The 22041-nt window shown below is 35.5% G+C and overlaps 2 protein-coding genes across 9 annotated transcripts; both read right to left on the bottom strand.

Moving 5' to 3' along the window:
• Positions 1-579: 579 nt before the first annotated feature.
• EMB3141 (Pentatricopeptide repeat (PPR-like) superfamily protein) lies at positions 580-5875 on the bottom strand. Of its 8 annotated transcripts, none has more exons than XR_016530220.1 (6): positions 5501-5803; positions 3329-5338; positions 2587-2668; positions 1444-1535; positions 1281-1343; positions 580-1156 (listed from the first exon to the last, which is right to left on the bottom strand). XR_016530220.1 is itself a non-coding variant. In XM_090314880.1 (3 exons), the coding sequence occupies exon 2, from the start codon at positions 5176-5178 to the stop codon at positions 3334-3336; it is 1845 nt and encodes a 614-aa protein (XP_090171006.1). In that variant the 5' UTR covers positions 5179-5338; positions 5501-5658; the 3' UTR covers positions 2444-2668; positions 3329-3333. The 8 variants fall into 8 exon arrangements, 2 of the variants coding, with proteins under 2 accessions (XP_090171006.1, XP_090171005.1); XR_016530221.1 differs by having other exon boundaries at positions 1444-1489; positions 5501-5640; XR_016530217.1 differs by having other exon boundaries at positions 3329-5875.
• Positions 629-2687, bottom strand: LOC150035405 (uncharacterized). The gene is made up of 6 exons (XM_090314306.1): positions 2587-2687; positions 2294-2316; positions 1458-1535; positions 1281-1343; positions 936-1156; positions 629-733 (listed from the first exon to the last, which is right to left on the bottom strand). The coding sequence occupies exons 1-6, from the start codon at positions 2685-2687 to the stop codon at positions 629-631; spliced, it is 591 nt and encodes a 196-aa protein (XP_090170432.1).
• Positions 5876-22041: the final 16166 nt, after the last annotated feature.

The following is a 22041-nucleotide window of genomic DNA, read 5'->3' as shown; positions in this document are numbered from 1 at the left end:
TCTGTTTCTCCTTTCAACTTTTTGGTATTATTTATATGGCTATCTACAAGGAATTTACGATTTTAGACCTCTGTTTTGATGTTTATGTTGAATAGTAAGTTGTTTGTTACTTATAAAAAATATTGATAACAAATTATTTCTTTTAGTGTTGGGATTACCTAATTGTTTTTCTTTTTCCTTTTTATTCCAATATATAGTTTGAGAGAGAGTAATAGAAATAAAGACAACATTTGAGACATTAAAAGTTGAGTTATGAAGTCTGAAGTTAATATATTAAAATTTAAAAGTCAATCTGTATTTGAAGTGGAGAATTGTAAAATGGAGTTCTTCACTAAATATGCAAAAGATAAAAGAGAGAAAAATAAAATTCATTAATAAATGTACAAACATCAATAATGAATATTAGTCGGTGAATCAAGCACACTCTCCAATCTATATGAGAAGATGTTCTGGGAGCAAATTCAAACTCATTTTTGGATCAGATTGAAACGAAGATAGAGAAGACAATGAAGACAGCGCAACAATCTCCAAATTGAATCACATCATTTAAAGCCAAATAGAATGATAAGAAGAGTAGAATAAAACACAACCTATGTAGATTCTTATTCGTTCTTTGGATTGAAACAGACTAATTACAACGTAAAGCCAAATCAATAATTTCTCTTCCCTCAATTGAAACATAATCAATCCTTTGTTCTTGCTGCCAAATCATCGACTCGTCTGATGAAAAATGCTGTACCACAACAAAAATGAAAGATATAACCACATTGTAGATCATACAACCTGTAAAAATATCACAAGGGATAAATCGCTCGTGCTCATGCGAATGATGCTTTCCTTTCTTGGTCCAATCTTAAGAACAAACGTGTCAAGAAAAGTCCAGCAAAACCTTTCGACAGACGACCTTCAACAGATCATGGAGATTTGGAACCTACTGTACTATTATGTTGAACCATCTCTATGCTCTCATCTGCAGTACATGATGGTAAGTTTATCTCCAAGTTTACTGGCTTGCAAGCCATAAATCTACTTTTCTTGATGCTCGCAACAGGACTCAACTCCATGGCGCCGGCTCTAGGATCACACAGAGACACAATGCCATCCATTTGCATGTCCCCAGGTAATTTCCTCTTCAAACCAGGGAAAAACTTTAATCCTGACAAAATACAAACCAGTAAAACAAGGCTTACTGGATCCCATGGAAATCCAATACGTAGAATAGTATTTTTTTTTCTGACAATTGAACGTAATCTATACTTAAAGAGAATCTTCAAATACACCTGACTGTGATTCTGAGTCTCCACAATTACAACATAACTTTGAGACTATTAGATTCTGACCGCCTGCATAATGATTATCAGCAGACCAAGTGTTAGTGCTAATAACGAACCATGCTAATAACGAAGACCTAAAATGATATACAAGCCAGAACTATATAATTACATTTAACTTCAAACTTGTTGCTTCTGTAAAAACCTCTAAAATGAACCTGTACATGTGCTCGACGAAGTCATCAATTAGAACAGGCCAAGCACCTGATAGAAGAAAGCAACTGAGGAACTCCAAACATTGCAGTAAGGAAAAAGAAATTCTGCTTATTTAAAAGCATATCCAACATTTCAAAAGAGTTAAGGGCTAATATTGAGGCTCTTTCTTCAAGAGAAGTGAGGCATAATCCTCAAGTTAATTAGAAAATTTTGATTCTATGAACCTACCGAAAAACAAAATCAAGTATCCATCCATTGCAAGACTATGAAGCTTTTCTTTTTGTTTTCTGTATATTTCATAAGGTTTAGTGATAGAAGTGCTTAAAAGGCTATGTTACCACAACCAGCGTTGCATATCCAACGCATTCAAAATTGGACTACCACATTTGAAGAATATGCAGACAACTATTAGTTGCATCATATAACTATTTGGAACTCAAGGACACGGATGTAAAACCTATAAAACAGATCCTATTCAAGTAAGGTCATAGCCATCATATAACTATTTGTTGGTTGTATTATTCCACCCATTGTACAACTATTTGGAATTCAAAGACACAATTGTACAACCTATAGAACAAATTCTGTTCAAGTAAGATTGTAGTCGTCATATAACTATCAAACTTCTAATCTCAGTGTATCGAAGCATGAGCTTTTCCCTTGAAAGCTTACAATTGTACCGTACTTTGAGGTTTGCCTCCCAAATGCACAAGCCTAAAAAACGTTTTTATGCATTAGGCATACACTTGAGGAAACAAAATAACAATACCAAGCCACCATAACAATATAATGAGATCAATAAATACTTGCATTCTCATCATATTTCAACCTTCATAGAAGAACCAAAACAGAAGGTTAAAGATGAAAGTGAAGCATTATATTTTTCTGATATAAATTGACAAAATATAATTTTAAGTGTGATAGAATTCAATTGCATCAGTGACAAACTTCAACAGTTACGGAGAATGATTACTTGATGTAATTCCCATGTCTTAACATTCTTAATTCAAATGATATCTAAAAAAATTATTTCCGTTAAATGAAAATACAAAAAAAAAGAACAAAACAAAAACAAAAACAAATGCCTTCAGGATCATACCCTTCCAGATTTTCATGTACACTGCGGCTGAAAGCCAAGACTTGCTGCGAAGTATCCTCAGAAATATTGTGTGCTCGTTTTTCTATGGAACTTAAATACATCAGAATCCTTGAGATAAGTGGCACTACTAATTCAAGGAACGAGTTGAAGAATAAAACACCAGAAAATAACATACATTCACAAACCCAGATAGAAGAAATTTAGTAGATTTAGCTTATGTACAAAAATACCCAAAATTTCCCAAATTCATCTACTTCAAACAAGATCCAAGTTCTGTAGATTCTTCTTCATATTCATTTTCATCTTTTTTAACTAGTCTTTTTTATTTGATAGGCTTTTCTGGAGTGTCATTGTTTGATTATTTACGGCAAATTACTTACCACAAACTCAGCTTCAAAAGTCCAAATTGGGCCAATGATGATTTTTTCCCTTCTTCTAGGATTTGGCAAGTTTTAACGTTGTAAATAATGAATCAATTCATGAAGTTTGATTATAAATGAAAACCCCTTTTCTTCTCTGTTCTTTCTAATTACCCAGGTTCAAATTTCAGGGTGCCCCATCTATCCAAAATATTAAATTTCTAGCAGTTCTCTGCCCTACTGATGCTTAGAGAAGTTGAAGAACAATGTAACATTCAAGAGTGTATGTTATAAATTCATTTCATTATAACCTCATTGAAAATGAATGTAATGTACAATATATCATGTTTATTGGATGGAAGAGTAAGCAATATAGATTTTACCAGCATCACCAATAGTCTCCACAAGAGCAACTCCCATCTCTGAAATGATGAAATCTGCTAGCATCTCTTATCACAATTTCACGTTTGGTTATCATAGCAATCAGTTTAATCACAAAATGGCAGTCACTGCAAATGCGATGGCTTTGCACAATCTGCAATGGTGTTTGCTCTAAAGTGTTTAGAAGTCCATAAGCTATTGCCAATTTCTCACTGTGGTACATTTGTATCTTTTCTTCATGTTCATCAACATCTGGAAGCATAAAGTTCTGTTCTTCAGGTACATAACCAAGCTTTGAGATCTTCAACATTAACTCATCCACTTTTCCCACTACTTTTTCTATTTGGACATGGTGTTTATCCCCAGACAGGAATGCATGAGGCTGGTTATTAACTTCAATCCAACTGCATGCTGGAAGCATTCTTAAGCCCTTTCTTTTTAATGTCTGAACAACATCAGCTGCTTCCTTTAACTTACCAGAACTGTTATATATGTTTAAAAGCACAATATAATTACTAAGCTTCTCAGGTTCCATCCCATACAGTTTCTCAGCAGCAAACTTCCCAAGTTCTAGGTTTCCATGAACTCTACAAGCTCTAAGCAATGCAGCCCACATATTTGCTGTTGGTTGAAATGGAGCTTTCCTTATAAGGGCATAGGCTTCGTCTAACAGCCCTTCTCGACCTAGCAATTCAATCATGCACGCGTAATGCATAGCACGCGGTTTAATCTTGTGATCTCTAGTCATTGATTGAAAAATTTCCCATCCACGTTCAAACAAACCGGAAATACTACAAGCAGATAAAACAGCAAGAAATGTCACATGGTTTGGTATCTTGCCTTCCCGAAGCATCTTCTCAAACATATCGATGGCTTCCACCCCACGACCATGATTCCCATATCCAGCAATCAAAGCATTCCATGATATTATGTTTCTACAAGACATCCTGTCAAAAACATGCCTAGCATCATCTACTTTTCCCCATTTGCTATAGAAATCCACAAGGGCTGTATTAGCTACTACATCTAACCCAAAGCCATTACGAACTAAACTCGCATGCGCTTGCTTAGCACATGCTACCGATGCCAATCTCGAGCATATTCTTATAATTATAGAAAAGGTGAAATGGTCCATCTTAATACCGGAGTCACGCATCTCATAGTATAGATCCAGAGCTTCCTCACTGTAGCCATGGAGTGCGTAACCAGCTATAATTGAATTCCATCCAACTATTGTCTTATCGGGCATCTCATCAAAAACACAATGAGCATCTTCAAGGCTTCCACACTTGCTGTACATATCAATCAGCGCACAGGAAACAAAAATGTCCTGTCCTAGATCTGCTTTTATCGCACATGAATGCAATTGCCTACCAGGAAAAATAAGTTCCAAACCAGCCGATGCTCGTATCATTGTAGCAAAGGTACGAGGCCCACAATCATAATACTCTTCCCACATCAAAATGAACAATCTAAACGCTTCAACATAATTTCCAGAGTCTACATGCCCGGAAATTATAGTATTCCACGAAACCGCATTCCTCTCAGGCATTTGATCAAACAGTCTACAAGCATCAATCATCATCCCACATTTCACATGCATAAGTAGAACCCTGTTCCTCATGTATTGATCTGGTTCAAATCCATTATCAACCATGTAATTACACAACTTCTTCACTCCTCTTATAGATTTCAACTCAACACAAGCATTAATCAACGCATCGAGCGTAGTGTTACCAGCATGAAAACCACCTTCCAGTTCAAAAATTTCAAACATCTCGAGTGCATCTCGATACTTTTTACACAAAACCAGCTTCTCTATCTGACTACAGATCCCAACACTGGATTGCATAACATGGGTCTCCTTCAAAGGGGTTATTTTATGAACACCCGGATCAAGTTTGGAAGGTTTAGGTTGGGGCCGTGGGCGTAGACCTTGTTCAAAGGAAGAGCACTTGATCCAACGAAGTGAATTACGGCATTTTCTTCGATTACAAAGAAAAAATCTCTCCCTAAAAAGGTCAAAATATGAGAAACGCAGAGAGACGTAGGAAGTGGAGTTACATTGAACGCGATCATAAAGATAGTTTTGGTAGCATGAGAGAGGGATTTCCATGTTCATAAATTGGAAGAGACTAGTGAAATCTAAAATGGCGGAGAGTTGGGGAAGTTACCTGGAGAGATTAGGAAGGTGATGAATCTCCGAAAATTCGATGAATTACGAGGATTGAGAGATGAAAATGGGATTGTTTCAAGAAATAAAATAAGCAAGAGCATCGAGTACTCCGCCACGGAGCCACTTTTTTCGTTGGCAGTTCAACTTCTTCTCAATAATAAACTCAGGGTTTCAGGTCCAGAAATTTGTACGGACCATCCATTTTTTGGACATAAAATATCAATTGGTCTGATTTAAAAAAAAAAATGTCAAATAACCTTCTGCTATAACAAAACATGACACTATTTGTCTTTCTTTCAATAGAGTTTAGTGTTTCCACTCAGCTTCACGAATCACTACCCCAATATTTTCTCAGTTCCTTTTACTCTGGTTTACTATCATCTAAAACAATATTAGTTTTATCTATCCAAAATAATTAAATAAGACTCAAACTTCTCCTCCTAAAAGGTTGCAGTTCAGACTTCTTTTTCTGGATCAATTCTCAATTTGACACAATAATTTCTATTCCTCTGAAAACCTACGAGTAATAACAGTTCTCGTTTGGAAAATTTAAGTCTAAATTCTCTGACCAAAACAGGAAATTGACGTTCATAGAGGAAAAAGTCTGACATTGTAGATGTTAACTATTGTCTGACATTGTAGAAAATTGACGTTCATAGAAGGAAAATCCAAAAGCGAGGCTTTTAGGGGGTTTTAACAGCAAGTTCAGGCTTGGAGGGGGAAGTGCCCAGTTTATAGAGGGTAAAATCAAGTAAAGAACAATTACTGAAGTTTTATTTCAGTAAAGAACAATTATTTCATTTAGTCAGTATCAATATACCAAGAAAACAAAAGAAATTATGAAATTGATGATCTAGTAGATAGATACCAAAGTCCTATATGACTCTGCGCAAGAGCTAGAAGAAATGGCACCAAACTAAGCTAGAATAATATTAAATGAAAAGAAAAAGAGATTAACTTCTAAACTGACATCACTCCAGGCATAAAGTTAGCACAGCATTAAGCCTACAAACTGCAGAGTTAGATTTAAAACTGAAAAATATTGGAAAAGTAACACGAAGGAACACATAAACGGAAGTATAACATAAAACAATGAAGCCAACTCTTAACAAATACAATTTCAAGATAGACATCTTACCATCGACATGAGCAATAACAAAACTAAATGCGATTGTAGAAACCAGAAAGCATAACAAATACAGTTAGAACCAAAGTAGCAAATAGTAAAACCAGAAACTAAAACTATACAAACAAGGTAGCCATGGAGAATCAATGTAGGGAAATCAACAACCACAAGTAAACATGACATCCATGTGGTATCAAAACTAGTAAATGTAGTTTACGTTTATGAGCAATAAGAAAAGAACTTTTAAATTGTAATAAATTTGAAAGGCAAATATCATAACACCATCATGGGTAACTATTAACTAATAATAGCTAATGAAAGTGACAAATTATCCGGTTCGAAGAAAATAGTTCCAATTGATCACAAAAAACAAAACAAAAGAGATCCAGATATAATAAATTCAATGCCTATTCCACCATCACCATAGATTTGTCTAACCAAATAGTACCATTATTCTAAACATTAATATAATCCAAAGAAGAGTATTGAAATAATCAAATAACAAATGGGGTATTGATTAAAGTAGATAAATTGCTCCTTTAAGCGCTGATTCCGGGGCTTGAACAATATGGTGCCACACCTTCTCTTGATCCGAGAAGGGTTTAGTCATAGTGGGACTATAATATATTGTTCATTAGAAGAATTAGTAGTACATAAGGAGTTAGATGTAACTACAGGGGCAAAGCGGTAAATTAGTCCAGCTGTACTTACGAGCGATTTGTGAAGGGTCATCGTACTGTTGATTGGTTATATCCAATGGACATTGAAATATATTTGTAGTGCAAAGAGTGCAGCTGTCAGTTTTTAGTGGAGTGCCCAACAGTTAACAGATGGTGGATATCGTGATTAAAAAGTTTAGTCAGTTATTCACGTACCATTGGAGCTTTAAGTTACAGGTCCATAAGGTCCCCTTGGTAGCTCAATGGATTCATGTTGAGAATTAGTTTTTGGGTTAGTTTGAAATGTTCAAATTAACAAGAGGAAATTTGATTATATATGAGATAATTAAATTAGTTCAATTATATATTATATAATTGATTTGATTTTTTTGATACACTATTTGATTGGAGGAATTAATATAAATATGACTTATATTAAATTTCATAAAAGAGAAAAAGAACTATGGTTTATATGTTGCATATGATGCAATATTAAAACTATAGGTTGTAAATATAATATGATAAATTAGTTATTGTATTTATTTATAATTTATTAATATAAGATAATTAATATTCTTTTTCTCCGATAACCAACTTTAATGGGCGGTTTTTTTACGATTTATGGCAATTGAGGGATAAAGATGACAAGTAGTTTTCATTTTTTTATTACACACAACACACATCAAGTAATCAGATTACTTTCAAGAGACAAAACGATCGCGTCGATTTTTCTATACGATAACACTTGTTTACTACACAATTAAGTATCAAGTCTATACGATAGACTTCTTCTTTCTGTCCCATACTCGATCGTTTATTCCTCCATCCCTTTATCCAAATCCATACAGAGCCCACAACTCTTGGATTCTCACACCGGGAATACCAAGGTAATTGAGTGTTGGTGTCCAGTTCTATTCGAGGATCTAGGATTGAGTTGTACTCACTGGTGATTGAGGATTTTCCAGAGGTTCGTTGCGTTCGTGCTATTGGACGCGTTGGTGATTGATCGAGGAAATATTTGAAGAAAGGGTTCTTCAAAGATATTATCTTCTCGATCCTTTGTATTTACTTTTAGAGCATGCTGTAATTTAGTCTTTAATACATAATTGTTTCTGTTTGATTGTAAATGTTTATGTTCTTTCATAATGGAGTTTGGAACTATCTGCTTCCGCTCACTGGTTCTCTAGTTTTAGAGTTCCTTCAATTGGTATCAGAGTCAGGTTATTCTAATATTCCAAATTCCATTGTTGTATTGAATTACGTTTACAATCTTAGTGGGTTTTATGAATTCTACAATGCGTTTAAGTGTTAGATGTGTTTGTAGATGTTGTTGATGGATAATTACGGGTTAATTGCCTTTGTTTTAAGCTTTCTTTACATTTCAAAGTTAATTTGTTAGGGCCCCTGCGTTTTTGGGCATAATTAACTTGCTATCGAGTTAGTATTTAAGTTTTTGTTTCGTTGAGTCGTTCATTATGAAGTTTCAGACGCATGGAGATGTTGTTTGCTTCGAGGAAGAAGACCAATCGTTGGTCGCATTGTGTAGCCCAAGCTAAACAATCGTTTAGATTTGGCTATGCGATCGTGTAGAAAAGTTCTACTCGATCTTGTAGTATTTACTAAACGATCGCATAGCTAATGCTATGCGATCGAGTAAAGAGTTTACTTGATCGTGTTGTGTTGGCTACTCGATCGTGTAGACGCTTGGGGTAAACGATTGTTGAGTATATGATACTCAACACATGGCGTGCTCACTAACGTGTAAGCCAGCATGCTCATCTCATAGTCACTGGTTACTCGATCACTCGGTATATGATACTTGACGCTTGCTTCTTGATCATTTAGACAATCATGTTTCATCGCATAGTCGTTGTCTACTCGATCACATGGCATGCGTTACTCGATGTGCACTGCACGATTGTGGACCTTCATGCTCATCACATAGTCCAAAGGCATTTGATCCACACTACACGATCTTTTATATTCGATAGGCGTTACTCGACGATCTAAAGAAGATGCTACACAATCAAGTGACGAGGCTTCCCCCAGGCGGTTTAAAACCCGATTTTTCTGTTTGAACCGGTTGACTTGATGCTTTTTGTAATAGTTAGCTTTATTTTTTCGATTTTGAGGCTAATTGTCCCGGTCCATCAATTTTTAATGAATGGACATGTGATGTATGTTTAATTATATGCCATAATGTATGTCATATAGTTTTAAAACCCACCATAGGTTATGCATTTTATTCATGCATCATCTTTATATTATAAGTGTTATAATATAGTAGTTTGCATGATTAAATTACATTAAATCATGCTCATGCATCATATAATATAAGAGTTATAATATATTGCATGCATTAAGCATATTCATGCATCATCTTTATATTATAAGTGTTATAGTATAAGGGTCTATGTTAGCATGTATGCTTAGTTCATTACTTGTAAATATAAAAGTTATATTTAGTCATGAATGAACATTGCATGAAGCATGACACTTAGGTTTATTTATAAAAGTTATAAATGCCTTGTGGATGTCTAGCTTAGCAATGTGGTTGATTTTGATTGTTTTATTTTTTATAAGTGTTATAATTAATGAAATTAAAATTAAAATCAATAAGAAAGACATGTATACAAACTTAGGCTTTTTAATCATGTTTTAAAAGAGTTTTAAAATTTGATTGAGATAGACCTAAGATCACGGTTCTAATAAGATTAGAAACCTAAGTTTAATCTTTTAATACGATTTAATAGAATTAAATTGACAAATAGAAGATTAAATATATACCAAATCTATTTATAAGGGACCTTTTGTCTAAGACGGGTTCTAGCTAGCTGGGGTATTTAAGCTGACAGAAACGGTACCCTTACCTAGGAACCTATCTGGAAAGGTGAATTAGATAGATTTATTGCATGCATACAAATTTGATGATAGTTTGTTAAAATGTTTAATAAGACTTGAATCAAACTTGTTTAATTATCAAAAGCAAGTGTTATTTTCTAGCAAATTAAACAACCACAATTAAAATCAGTAGTCAGATTTACTAAGTTGATAAATCCCTAGGTAGAACATTTAGTGGGAGGTAATTGGGGTATAAGATACTTCACTTTACCTCTACATGTTTCTCCCTAAAAGTTCACACCGTGAGATCTATCCTCGGTCTCGAGGCACCCTGGAAGTGCTCCTCTATAAGATGGTATTTGGGTAGGTCAATACCAAGGTGAATGGAGATATTGTTCATAGTAAGTAGGAACGAGACGTGTGACAACATATCCCACGGTCTCTCTCATTTGGTTGGATAAAATTTTCGTGCATCACCTCGAGGCACCTTGGGAGTATCCCTCTAAAAGATGGTTTTATTTGCACAACTTTTTATCTGATCTCCAGAAATGGATAGGGTTGCTTTAGTCTCTTGTCCTAATATACTTTTTTCCTATGGTGGGCAAATTAGAGTGGGACTCTAGGGCTTAAAATGAGGTGTTACACTTACACGGAATTGTTAAGAATGTTAACAAATTCTGGACCGAACAATGGTGACTGTTAGATTCAATTACGAGGAGTTGTTTTTGTCTAATGGTTGAGACTGTTTCATTCTAGTGAAAGGGCACTTAATCACCCCACCAGTGATTTTTGTCTTGCCTTACTGGGGCATCATTGCAAAATAGATGTCATTTAGGGTACAATAGAACTATTTTGCTACAACTTAATTGGTGTTAAAAGTGGTAATGCAAGTAGACTTATTAAGTTTGTTTATTTTTTTTTCAGCAACTTTATTTAAATGGCTACCACTATTCTTGCACTTTTAGTCGCCGATAAACTGACTGGCGAAAACTACGCTAGTTGGAAAAACATGATAAACACAATACTTATCATCGATGACCTGAGGTTCGTCCTTATGGAGGAGTGTCCTCCTATTCCACCTCCCAGTGTTGCTCGAAATGTTTGAGAGACGTACGAGAAATGGACATGGGCGAACGAGAAGGCCTAGGCGTATATCTTGGCCAGTTTTAATGAAGTTTTGGCCAAGAAGCATGAGCCCATGATCATTGCACGTGAGATCATGGAGTCCCTAAGGGGAATGTTCAAACAACTGTCCACGCAGCTCAGGCATGACGCTCTAAAGTTCATCTTCAACTCCAAAATGAAGAAGGGTACATCTGTTTTTGAACATGATGGTCCACTATAACGTGGCGGAGATGAATGGGTCTAGCATCGATGAGGTCAGCCAGGTTAGCATAATTTTGAAGTCATTACCAGAAAGCTTCCTTCACTTTGTTAGCAACGCTATTTTGAACAGGGTTGACTACAACTTTACAACTCTACTCAACGAGTTGCAGACATTCTAATCCTTGTTGCAAAGTAAGGAGAAGTAGGTTAGTGAGGCAAATGTTGCTTCATCATCCAAAAAGTTCCATAAAGGTTCGACCTCAGAAACTAAGTCTGCATCTTCTACTTCCGGCACCAGCAAGTGGAAGAAGAAGAAAAGTAGTAACGCGAAGGGGAAGACACCTGCTAACCCATAACCTGCCACTCCGCGGGGTAGGTGACTAATGCCGGTTAACAAAGAAAAATGTTTCCACTGCAACCAGGATGGGCACTAGTATTGGGGTTGATGTCCTAAATTCCCATTGGGTCTTGTAGTTTGTAAACACCTGTATTGAAAAAACGCTTCTGATGTAATAATATGAGATATTTTCTTCATTGTTGTCTATGAAACATAAGATGTTTTATTTGCTTTACCACAAACCAATAAACTAAGATCCCTGGTTATCGTTGTAACTTAAGCATGTATGTGAAGACATACAGGTGGAACATACCTTAAGTGATAACTAAAATGGTCTGTAGTATATGGATATAGAAGGGAAACCTTATCCTGGTGACATTACGGATGTGGCTCGCTTTATAGATAGTTACAAGTGTTGTGACGTGCTATAGGTTGTCTGATCCTACTCATTCATGTGGAGACATGCGAGCGAGGGTGTCCTATACAAAGGAGTTTGTATAAGATCGGACCATGAAGTGTTTAGTCTCATTATATAACGCCATTCATAACATAGACTTCACTTCACTAGGATGACCATAGGTAATATGACCTCAATACTAAGTAAGTTGGGAACTCTTGCCATTGAGGGCGGTCCTTTGATTTGCATGGGTGCGAGTGGCCAGATTGTCGACTCAAACCTACCACTATGGGAATTCGTCTGATTTAGGTGCTAGGAACTTAGCTACACAAGATGGAATTCACTCATTCCCCGAAGCAAGGGTAAGTAGATAGATTGCTCCCTTAAAGGCTGATTCCGGAGCTTGAATGATGTGACGCCACACACCTTCTCATGGCTACCCATAATAGGACTATGAGATATTTTTCATTAGAGAGATCAGTGGTACTTAAGGAGATAGATGTAACTACAGGGGAAAAATGATAAATTGGTCCAGTTGTACTTACGAGCATTTGTGAAAGGTTATCGTACTATTGACTGGTTATATCCGATGAACACAAAAATATATCTATGGTGAGAATAGTGCAGCTGTTGGTCTTTAGTGGAGTGCCCGATAGTTAACGGATGGTGGATCTCGTAACTTAAGAGTTTAGTCAGCTATTCACATATCGTTGGAGCTTCAAGTTACAGGTCCATGAGGTCCCATTGGTAGCTCAATGGATTCAAGTTGAGAATCAGTTTTTGGGTCAGTTTTAAGTGTTCAAATAGACAAGAGTGAGTTTGATTATATATGATATGATTAAACTTGTTCAATTATATATAATATAGTTGACATGATGTATGAGATACATTAATTGGAGGAAATGAATATAAATATGATTTATATCAAGTAAAGGAAAAAAGGACTATGGTTAACAGCTGTCAGTCTTTAGTGGTTAGTGGTTAAAGGAAAAAAAGACTATGATTTATATAAATATGATTTATATCTATAGTGCGAAGAGTGCAGCTGTCAGTCTTTAGTGGAATGCCCAGTGGTTAACAGATGGTGGATATTGTGATTAAAGAGTTTAGTTAGTTATTCATGTATTGTTGGAGCTTCAAGCTACATGTTCATAAGGTCTCCTTGGTAACTCAATGGATTCATGTTGAGAATAAGTTTTTGGGTTAGTTTGAAATGTTCAAATTAACAAGAGATAATTTGATTATATATGATATAATTAAATTAGTTCAATTATATATGATATAATTAATTTGATGTATTTGATACATTAATTGATTGCAGAAATTAATATAAATATGATTTATATTAAATGTCATAAAAGAGAGAAAAAACTATGGTTTATATATTGCATATGATGCAATATTAAGACTATAGGTTATAAATATTTATAATTTATTAATTATAAGATAATTAATTTTTTTTTCTTCGATAACAAACCTTAGTGGGTAGTTTTTTTTTTTTTTTTATGATTTATGGCAATTGAGGGATAAAGATGAAAAGTAGTTATCATTTTTTCATTACACGCAACACACATAAAGTAATCAGATTACTTTCAAGAGACAAAACGATCGCGTCAATTTTTCTATATAATAACACTCATTTACTACACGATCGAGTATCAAGTCTATATGATAGACTTCTTCCTTCCGTCGCATACTCGATCGTCTACTCAATTGTTTATTCCTCCATCCCTCTATCCAAATCTATACAGAGCCCACAATTCATGGATTCTCACACCGAGAATACCAAGGTAATCGAGTGGTGGTGTCCAGTTCTGTTCGAGGATCGAGGATCAAGTTGTACTCGCTGGTGATTGAGGATTTTCCAGAGGCTCGTTGCGTTCGTGCTATTGGACGCGTTGGTGATTGATCGAGGAAATATTTGAAGAAAGGGTTCTTCAAAGGTATTATCTTCTCGATCCTTTGTATTTGAAACGTGTTGGAATTTAGTCTTTAATGCATAATTGTTTCTATTTGATTGTAAATGTTTATGTTCTTTCACAATAGAGTTTGGAACGATCTCTTTTCGCTCACTGGTTCTTTAGTTTTAGAGTTCCTTCAGTTTCAAGAGCTGAAATTGTAGGAGAAAATAAAATGGTGGAGAGGAAGACGAAGACATCTGGATTGAAGAACGAGCAAGAGCATCGAGTACTCCGCCACAGAGCCAATTTTTTTGTTCGTAGTTTAACTTCTTCTCAATAAAGAACCCAAGGTTTTAGGTTTGAAAATTTGTACGGATTACCAATTTTTTGGGCATAAAATGCCAATGTTCGACAAGTTTTTCGGAAAAATTTAATTCTTCGAATTCGAACTTTGTATTTGTATTAATTTGTGGTATATAAAGGTACAATCTCTAATATATATTCCTTTGATTCTTTCTCTTAAACATTACAATAAGTTTAGGTCTTCCAAATCTTCTTATAAGTTTAGTTCTGAAGTCTTCAGGAGCTTCGAGCCTTAGTTTTCTATGTTGGGATTGGTGTCCTAATTCTCCCAGAGTCTCGTAGTTTGTAAACACTGTACACATTGTTAAGAATAAAATAAGAGTCATTTTATTTTGCATTTACTCATATCCAATAGACAAAGATTCGTGGTTATTGTATATAAACTTAAGCATGTATATGAGATATACAAGTTGATCAGATAACCTAAAAAGGTCTGTAGTATAAGAATATAGGAGGGATACCTTATCTTGGTGACACTACAGATACGACCCGCTATGTAGAGGTTTACAAATGTTGTGAACTACTATAGATGGTTGATCCTGACCATTCATGTGGAGACATGCGAGTGAATATGTCCTATATAAAGAGTTTGTACGGACCACGAGATGATTCATCTCTTTATATAATGCGGTTGATACTTGAGACTTACATCTCACCTAAACGACCATAGGTGACATGACCTTAATCCTAAGTGTTTTGGGAACTCCTGCCTTTAAGGGCGGTCCTTTGATTAGTATGGGTGAGAATGGTCAGATTGTCAACTCAACAAGCCTACCTTTTTGGGGATTTTTCTGATAAAGGAGCTGGAAACTCAGTTACATAAGATGGAATTCACTTCTTCCCCGAAGTAAGAGTAAGTAAATAGATTGTTCCCTTAAGAACTTATTTTGGGTCTTAAACATAGTGGTCATATCCTCTCTTTGGAAGAGAGGACTCGATCATAGTAGGACTATGACTTATGTTCATTAGAGGAATCAATGGTACTTAAGGAGTTAGATATAACTACAGGGGCAAAACAATAAATTGGCCTAGCTGTACTTACGAGCGATCAGTGAAGGGTTATCACACTGTTGATTGGTTGATATGGAGAAAAAATATGTCTGTAGTAAGGAGAGTGCAACTTTTGATCTTTAGTGGAGTGCCCGACAGTTAACGGATAGTGGATCCCGTGACTAAAGAGTTTAGTCAATTATTCACGTACTATTGGAGCTTCGAGCTACAGGTCCATAAGGTTAATGGATTCAAGTTGAGAATCAGTTCTTGGAGTTAGTTTGAAGTGTTCAAATTAACAAGAGAAAATTCAATTATATATGATATAATTGGTGTGATGTATGTGATACATCAAGTGGAGGGTTAATGTGAATATAATTTACATTAAGTACTATAAAATAGAAAAAGAACTATCGTTTATATGTTTTATGAGATGAAATATTAAAACTATAGGTTATAAATATAATATGGTAAGTTGGTCATCATATTTATTTATAATAATATTAATTATTTAATAATTATCTCTTTTTCTCTAATAATCAATTGAGTGGGAGGTTATTGGTGGTTTTATGGTAACCGTGAGATAAAAGGAAAAATATTTTTCCTAAAATTAAGAAGTTGCCATTTTCGGAACCTGACTCACGGTAAAGCTATCAAGTGAAAATGTTTCATTAAGCGATAGCTAAAGAGAGACTAAACGATTGTGCACTTAAATTATACAATAGTTCATTCAACTGGTCGTAGCTAAATGGCGTGACATTGTCTATACAATAGGCTGTCATCTTCTACACGATTGAGTACATCGTCTATACGATAGACTATGTCATCTCCTACTTGCTCAATCATCTACACGATTTTTGTTCCTCCAGCCTCTTCCTCTAACCAAGATCATACAGAGCCCATAACTCTTGGATTCTCACACTGAGAATACCAAGGTAACCATTATGGTAGTGTCCTCACTCAACTCGATTGATTTCGAAGTTCTAGAGGCCGTTCGTTAGGTTCGTGATCATTGTGTTGCTGTGGATGCTGATAGATTGATCGAGGGAGTTTGAAGAATGGTTCTTTAGAGGTATGCATACTCTATCCCTTGACTCTCTGTGTAAGCATGCTATAATTTCTTATTGTGCATGACCTGTTAGTTTCCGTTCTTGTACTATAATTGTTTATGTTCAATTTTGAAGGGAATTTGGAACGATCCTTTCGCTGCTCATGAAAATCCTCATGTCTGATTTCCTTCATTCTAAGTCTTCGGGCTTCAGATCTTTAGGACTTGGGAGCTTTAATCTTCAAAGCTTGAGAGCTTAAGCGCTTTGGTCTTTTGAGTTTGAGAACTTTGGAGTTTGAGAACTTGAGAGTTTCAGACTTCAATTCTGCAAAACTTCCAATCTTCAAAGTTTCTGATCTTCAGAGCTTCCTATTGGGGTTGAAGCCCTAAATCTCGTAGGGTTCTGTAGTTTGTAAACACTTGTATGAACAAACGCTTGTGATCTAATAATATGAGATATTTCTTCACTGTTGTCTATGAAATATGATATATTTTAATTGCATTTACCACAAACCCTAAGATTCCTGGTTATCGTTGTAACTTAAGCATGTATGTGGAGACATACAAGTTGGATCATACATTAAGTGATAACCTAAATGGTCTGTAGTACATAGATAAATGAGGGAAACCTTATCCAGGTGACACTATGGATACGACCCGCTTTGTTGATGTTACAAATGTTGTAAAGTGCTACAGATGGTCTGATCTTGATCATTCATGTGGAGACATGTGAGCAGGGATGTTCGATACAAAAGAGTTTATATAAGACCGAACCACGAAATGTTTAGTCTCGTTATATAACGTCGTTCATGACAGAGACTTTCATTTCGCTAGGATGACCATAGATAACATGACCTTAATCCTAAGTGAGATTGGAACTCCTGCCTATGAGGGCAGTTCTTTGATTTGCATGGGTGCGAGTGGCCAGATTGTCGTCTCAAACCTACCACTTTGAAGATTCATCTGATTGGGGAGCTGGGAACTTAGCTACACAAGATGGAATTCACTCTTTCCCCGAAGTATGGGTAAGTAGATAGATTGCTCCCTTAAGGGCTGATGGCTTGAACGATGTGGCGCCATACACTTTCTCATGGCCTGAGAGGTGTTCACTCATAGTAGGACTATGATGTATTTTTTATCAGAGGAATCAGTGATACTTAAGGAGTTAGATGTAACTACAAGGGTAAAACGGTAAATTGGCCCACTGTACTTACGAGCAATCTGTGAAGGGTTATCGTATTGTTGACTGGTTATATCCAATGGACACAAAAATATATCTGTAGTGAGAAAAGTACAGTTATCGGTCTTTAATGGAATGCCCGACAGTTAACGGATGGTGGATTTCGTGATTAAAGAGTTTAGTCAATTATTCACGTACCATTAGAGCTTCAAGTTACAGGTCCATAAGGTCCCCTTGGTAGCTCAATGGATTCAAGTTCAGAATCAGTCTTTGGGTTAGTTTGAAGTGTTCAGATTAACAAGAGGTTGATTATATATGATATAATTAAACTGGTTCAATTATATGTGATATAATTGATATGATATATGAGATACAATAATTGGAGGAATTGATATAAATATGATTTATATTAAGTAAAGGAGAAAGGAACTATGGTTTAAATATTACAAATGATGTGATATTAAAACTATAGGTTATAAATATAATATGATAAGTTTATTATTATATTTATTTATAATTAAAATAATTATATGATAATTATGGTTGGTTATTTTCTCCATTAACCATAAAGGTGAGATGTTATTTTTCAGTTTTGAATAACTGAAGGATAAAATGAAAAGTGTTTTCATTTTGTAAAGATATCGCTTCATAAGTTGTATTATTAATCATTTAGCTCACGAGAGACTACACGATAGCCTTCAAGAGAGAGACTAAACGATCGTATAAAGCGACACTTACAAAACGATTGTGTAAACAATCCAGCGATAGAGTGATTCTTATTAAACGATCGTGTAAACGATCTGACACTTTCTAAACGAGTGTAAACAATCCAGCATGTTTTACTAAGCGAACGTGTAATAGCGAGATTTACTAAACGATCAAGCATAGTCAATCTATGCGATAGATAGTACCTTCTCCCACTTGCTTGATCGTGTAGTGTGATTGTTTCCTTCCTCCATCCCTCTACCAAATTCACATAGAGCCCACACCTCCTGGATCCTCACTCCAAGAATACCTAGGTTGCTGAGTGGTGGTGTCGAAGGGTGTTTGTTCGTGGAGAAGATTGTTCGTGATTACTAGACGGTTGGGTAGGTGATCTAAATGAGAGCGAAAGGTTGTTTTCTAAGTCTTCACGAGAGCGAGAGATCAATAGAAGAAGTGTTCCTCAAAGGTATGTCTCTCATTCCCTTTTGTATTTGTGTACTTAAGCATGTCGTAATTTGTTTTAAGTGTTGGGTTTTACATAAAACCCGTGGTTTGTAAACAATAGAACTTATTCTGAAAATTCAATAAGTTGTTATTGAATATATTGTTTTTTAGAAATCCAATAAACTTAAGGTCACTTGACTATTACATGAGTACATGAATTTTATGTGGAGACATACAAGTGGATCAGGTTCGAGTAAATAGTCAAAATGATCTATAGTATATGAATAAGGTTAGGTGCCTTATTCTGGTAACAATATTGGATGCGGTCTACTCTGTAGTTGTTACAAAGAGTTGTAAAGTGCTACAAACGAAGTGATCCTAATTCGTTCATGTTGGGACATGAGGAGTGGGGGTGTCCTGTGCAAATGAGTTTTGTACAAGATCGAACCTCGAAACCAGTCACTCTTACTTTATAACGCTGTTTACTGTTTAAGACTGACTATTTCAAAACGATGACCTAGGTAACTTGACCTTAATCCTGAGCTAACTATGAACTCCTGTTTGTTCGAGATTATCCTTTGATCTACAAACGGTGAAAGTAGACCAATTTCTCTGCTCAATAAGCCTCCCATTTTAAGGATAAGACCGGATGAATAGCTGGGGACATAGGATGCAAGACGGAATTCACTCCTACCCGGTTAAGGTTAATAGAGAGGTTGTTCCCTTTAAATGTTGATTCTGGGTCTTGAACAAGAGGCCTCACCCTCTCATTGACCTAAGAGGGATTCGATTTGTTGATTGGATCACAAATCAATTGTTCATTAGGGGATCAGTAGAACTTAAGAAATAAGAAGTAATTTCGGGGGTAAAACAGAGATTCGACCCAACTGTTATTACAAACAATTTGTGAAGGGTCAACTTACTAATCATGGTTGTATCGAGTGGACAGAATATATCTACAGTGAAGGGAGTTCAGCTATGGGCTTTAGTGGAATCACCCATTAGTTAATGAATGGGGGTTAGTTCGGTCTAATGAGTTTAGCCGATTAATCTCAAATCGTTGGAGCCCATTATCTATAGGTTCGCGAGGTCCCCCTACTAGCTCGTAAATGGATAAGCTCTAGAGTAGCATGATAAGTTAATTTGAAATGCTCAAATTAGAATTAAACGAAATTGGAGAAATAATATTTAAATATGATCTAAATATTTGACGATGGAATTGTATAAAAAATTTAATTTAATATTTAATATTACATTAATTAGATTTATTTAAATGGTTTAAATAATTATTTATTAACTTTATTAAGAAAATTAATTTATGAAATTAATTTTATAAAATTAATAATATTTTTTATTTATTAAAAGAATTGATTTATGATATCAATATTTTAAAATTTGAAAAAGAAGGAAAAATCATAAAAATGGAAAATTGGCATTTTCTATAACTTCTTCAAGTAGTTCACTAACAACCCACTTCTTGGTCTTCATTTACTCTAAGCATGAGCTACATCTCATGCAGCTAATCTCTTTGCATGAGTGTCTGTAATATGTTGAAGAGATTGGAGTGTTTTTTAGGTAATGCAACCGATCAAATTTTTCTGAAAAATTTGTGCGAAGAAGTTGTTCTTCTATTGGGTTGCTGCAGTGAGTTTGTCTCCAAATTTTCTTGATTCAGGCTTATTTTAAGTCCCACAACTCAATCTAGAGCACCAAGAGGATAGTAAGGGATTTTGGGGTGGTCTACAACAAGATCCAGAGGAGATTAGTAGTTGGATTCAAGCTTTGAGGAAGTTCTACAAAGGTATGCCACGAAACCCATTTATTTCTGTTGAAGCATGCTTTCATTTCTTCCAAAATTTATGAATTAGAGTGCTTATGGATCCTGGTCACTTCCGCTGCACGATGGTACGTTCCAACACTAAGATGCATAACTGTTTTATATGTTTGTGAATGCGTTTAATTCTTTCACAATGGAGGCGGAAAGATCTTGCTTCCGCTCACTAGATCTCTTGAATAAGAGTTCCTTCACTTCCAATCTTTAGAACTCTTTTCCCAATAAATGAAAGGGCAAGGCCTCTATTTAGTGAGGCTTGGCCCTATTTGCCTTTGGGCTTTTGGGTTTGGGCCCAACTACTTTCTGGGTGTAAACCAAAGTTGGGTTTTGAGCCCAATTACTTTTCTTTGGCCCAAATGTTTCACTGTGGGCTTGAATTGAGTTGAATTTTGGACATGTGCAATTCATTTCTGATTCAAAGCCCAATTGGTCATCACCCAACCAAATTTATCTGGTCTTAGGCTTTATCACCTTTGAAGTTGATGGACCCATTATTGTGATCAAATGACCAAATGATCGACACATGTCATTTTATGATTGGACGAAATTTCTTATCCAACAGCAAATTGACTCAATTTTTTTTAAAAAAAAAAATCCAAATGACCTTCTGTTGACATCACCAACGAGTGAATTTACTGAAGGAATCTAATTCCTCAGCGGAAGCATGTGAACGCATGTGCTTCCGAAATTCGTTTTGGAAATCGTGAAAACATAGAAATACATAGAATGTTGTCGAAATTTGTTTTCGAAATCATGAACATGTGTGCTTTCGAAATTCCTTATGGAGTGAATTCTATCTTGTGCAACTATCTCTAAAATGGTAGATATATTGAGTCGAAAATTCTAACTATTCTCACCCATACAAATCAAAGGACTGTCCTTGTAGATAAGAGTGAAGGAACTAATATCAAAGAGTACCTATGAGCGGAAGCAAGACCGTACCAAATTCATTGTGATAGAAATACCGCATTCACAAACAAACATACAAGTTATGCATCTACTAACAAATTACGACATATTTTTAATAGTTAGATAATAAAGGAACAAGAGACTCACCTTTGAAGAACTTTTCTTCTTTGTATCTCTCACTCTCATCAAGACCAGCAACTCTCGTTGTTGCTACAACGCCAAGTCAATCGTCCACCAAATCTCACTGTCACTCACCATCGAATGGTCTTCTACATGAACATGCAGCAAGGAGGACACCACCACTCAGTAACCTCAGTGTTCTCGGAGTGAGAATCCAAGAGGTGTGGGATTTGTTGGATTTGGTAGAGGGGAGGAGGAAATTACGATCGTATACAATGACCAAGCAAGTGGGAGAGATTTTATGTCTATCATAGATAGATGCTTGATCGTTTAGTAAAAGGTGCATGATCGTTTAGGTA

Source organism: Benincasa hispida, chromosome 6 (genome assembly GCF_027475165.1).
Source record: "Benincasa hispida cultivar pf3 chromosome 6, pf3_genome.v1.1, whole genome shotgun sequence".
Taxonomy (NCBI): Eukaryota; Viridiplantae; Streptophyta; class Magnoliopsida; order Cucurbitales; family Cucurbitaceae; genus Benincasa; species Benincasa hispida.
The sequence above is the reverse complement of the archived record's forward strand: the minus strand, read 5'-3'. Positions and strand labels throughout refer to the sequence as shown.

Coding starts and splice junctions, on each gene's coding strand:
- EMB3141 (XM_090314879.1), bottom strand. CDS start 5,448: ATGAACATGGAAATCCCTCTCTCATGCTACCAAAACTATCTTTATGAT.
- LOC150035405 (XM_090314306.1), bottom strand. CDS start 2,687: ATGTATTTAAGTTCCATAGAAAAACGAGCACACAATATTTCTGAGGAT. Junction 2,317..2,586: donor GTACATGAAAATCTGGAAGG/GTATGATCCTGA, acceptor TCTTCTATGAAG/GTTGAAATATGATGAGAATG. Junction 1,344..1,457: donor GGTTTTTACAGAAGCAACAA/GTTTGAAGTTAA, acceptor ATCATTATGCAG/GCGGTCAGAATCTAATAGTC.